The following is a 3,243-nucleotide window of genomic DNA, read 5'->3' on the forward strand; positions in this document are numbered from 1 at the left end:
AAAATTTTCCAAGATCCTTCAGTTGAAGAAACCTAATACTGTACTTGTTAGTGTACCTTATTAAATATCCTTCCACTAAGGGATAAAACTATTTTGGTGGAAGGAACGTGATTCATTCATAGTTATGAAAAATGAAACAAACGTTATTAATTAAAACATGAGACCTTTGAAATATAGTAGAAACTGTTATGCCAGCAGTTAAATGTGATTCCTGAGCAAAAACTTGCTATTGTGGTTCTTTTGATTAAAATCTCCTCTGATAACTATTTTCTCTTCAATTTCAAGAATAAGAATAATTTCTCATCTTGCCATACAACAGCTACTGCCATTCAATGGAGGAGGTGGCCACCATTTCCTCTGCATTATTTCTACCACATAATCAGTTCGTGACAACTATTACTATCTTCGAATAAAAAACCAAGTCTCCTAAGTTCTTGGATTCTTGTACTTTGTGGTTGGTTAGTATTTCATTCCTTTGTATGTTCCACCAGGGCCTTTTGTGTGAAGAACAGTGTCCTGAATGCAATGAGCATGCCAAGTGACATCACAGTTTTACATGATCCTCAGCAACTTCCAGATACTCTCTAATTTGGGCAATATTTAATTTTAAAAGGCAGTATCGTTTTTTTCCAGAAACACAGAGAGGAATGATTTTCAATTAATAAAGCAGACTCTTTGCTCTAATTGATTCTTTCCTACAAAACACCATGAAAGGTCTGTGAGGAATGCATAATATCAACAAATTTCACATTTCAGTTTAAAAGTCAAAGAAACTAGCCTTTCCAAGAAATCTCAAATGATAAAATATTTTGCAACCTCAAGATAATTGGCCATTAAAAACATGCTCACACTTTCAATGTGATATTAATTTTAACTTCTTTGTATTGTAATTATTCTACACTATGTAATATCAATGGCTAATCTTAAAGAATTCAAGATTTATTCCACATATAAGTTTTGTGATATAGATTGTATTGTGAGAATTGGTTAGACAGTTTACCTTGTCATCACATTTGTAAGTGTTCTTCCCAGTACAAATTCTCTGATGAATCTTGAGAACACATCTTTGGTAAGTGAACTTTCCAGGTTCACTACATTTGACTGGTTTTTATCGAATAAAAACCTCTCGTGACAACAGAATTATGAATGCTTGACATGAAGACTTACTACACACATTACTGAGGTTTCACTCCAGTGTAAATCCTCTGAAGTTCCACAGTATTGATGCAAGGGTAAAAGCCTTACCATGTACCTTACCTTCATATGGTTTCAATAAAAGTGTTTTCCTTGAATTTTGAGACCTGGGAGAAGTCTGTCATATACATTGTCATATACATTATTATGTCATATACATTATTGTGTCATGTACATTGACTATATTCAATTGCGCTTTACTATGGCTTCCCTGATGTTAATGCTTAAATTCATAATGAAGAGTTGCCTACCCTCAGAGTTTGTAAGGTTTCTGTGAAGTATTAAATAGCCAATGTTGTGCAAGATATTAATTATGCCAGAAGACCTTGCCACATTTATTACCTTTATATGTCTTCTCTAGAGGGGATTATCTGATCTCTACTGAGAGGTGATTGCTGACAAAATAATATGCTGGTCAGTACATTTGAAAGGTTTCTCTCCAGTATGAACTCTTTGATGATATGCAAGGTATTACTTTTCACAAAAGACTTTGCCACACTCCTTAACATTTGTAAGGATCCTCACTAGTATGAATTAACAGATGTTGTGCAAGGCTTGAATTGCAAGGAAAGACCTTGCAACATTCACTATAGTTGTAAGGTTGCTTTCTGGTATGAATTCCCCAATGATTTCCTACAGATGATTTGTAATGGAAGCCCTTGCCACACTGATTATATTTATAAGGTTTCTCTCCACTATGGATTAACTGATGGTCAGTAAGCCTTGAATGTAAAGAAAAGGCTTTGCCACACTCACTACATTTGTAAGGTTTCTCTCAGTATGAATTAGTAAATGTTGTACAAGGCTTGCATTTTTACTGAACACCTTACCACAGGTATTACATTTGTTAGGATTCTCTCCAGTATGAATTCTCCGATGCTTTGCAAGATATGAATGTTGACTGAATACCTTGCCACATTCATTACATTTGTAAGGTTTCTCACCAGTATGAATTCTCCGATGTTTTGCAAGATATAAATGTTGACTGAATACCTTGCCACATTCATTACATTTGTAAGGTTTCTCTCCAGTATGAATTCTCTGATGCTTTGCAAGATATAAATGTTGACTGAATACCTTGCCACATTCATGACATTTGTAAGGTTTCTCTCCAGTATGAATTCTCCGATGACATGCAAGATGTGAATGTTGACTGAACATCTTGCCACATTCATTACATTTGTACGGTTTCTCTCCAGTGTGGATTCTCCGATGACATGCAAGGCTTGAATGTTGACTGAATACCTTGCCACATTCATTACATTTGTACGGTTTCTCTCCAGTATGGATTACCTGATGCTTAATAAGTGTTGATCGCAAACTAAAAGCTTTCCCACATTCATTACACTTGTAAGGTTTCTCTCCAGTATGAATTCTCCAGTGATTTGCTAGGGATGACTTGTAACTAAAGCCTTTGCCACATTCATTACATTTGTAAGGTTTCTCTCCAGAATGAATTCTCTCATGTTGTGCAAGGTGTGAATTATGTTTGAAGAACTTGCCACATTCATTACATTTGTAAGGTTTCTCTCCAGAATGAATTCTCTGATGCTGTGCAAGGTGTGAATTATGTTTAAAGAACTTGCCACATTCATTACATTTGTAAGGTTTTTCTCCAGTGTGAATTCTCAGATGACATACAAGAACTGCTTTTTTATTGAAGATCTTCCCACATATATCACATTTAAATCGTTTCTCTCCACTACAGATTATTTGATGTACAGTAAGGTGTGAGCGTTGATTAAAGGCCTTGCCACATTCATTACATTTGTAAGGTTTCTCTCCAGTATGGATTACCTCATGTTGTGCAAGGTGTGAATTATGTTTGAAGAACTTGCCACATTCATTACATTTGGAAGGTTTCTCTCCAGTGTGAATTCTCAGATGACATACAAGAACTGCTTTTTTATTGAAGACCTTCCCACATGTGTCACATTTAAATTGTTTCTCCCCACTACAGATTATTTGGTGCACAGTAAGTTGTGAGCATTGATTAAAGGCCTTGCCACATTCATTACATTTGTAAGGTTTCTCTCCAGTATGGATTAC

The 3,243-nt window shown here is 35.3% G+C and overlaps 1 protein-coding gene across 1 annotated transcript in view; it reads right to left on the minus strand.

The window, feature by feature from the left end:
* Positions 1-1,896: 1,896 nt before the first annotated feature.
* Positions 1,897-3,243, minus strand: part of LOC103602213 (zinc finger protein 160-like) — a 21,695-nt gene continuing 20,348 nt past the window's right edge. Inside the window, exons 5-6 of the mRNA XM_008586626.1 lie at positions 2,901-3,243; positions 1,897-2,840 (exon numbers count right to left, since the gene is read on the minus strand). Coding sequence (XP_008584848.1) covers positions 1,897-2,840; positions 2,901-3,243 — 1,287 coding nt within the window. The remainder of the gene's footprint in view (positions 2,841-2,900) is intronic.

Source organism: Galeopterus variegatus, unplaced genomic scaffold (genome assembly GCF_000696425.1).
Source record: "Galeopterus variegatus unplaced genomic scaffold, G_variegatus-3.0.2 Scaffold4052, whole genome shotgun sequence".
NCBI lineage: Eukaryota > Metazoa > Chordata > Mammalia > Dermoptera > Cynocephalidae > Galeopterus > Galeopterus variegatus.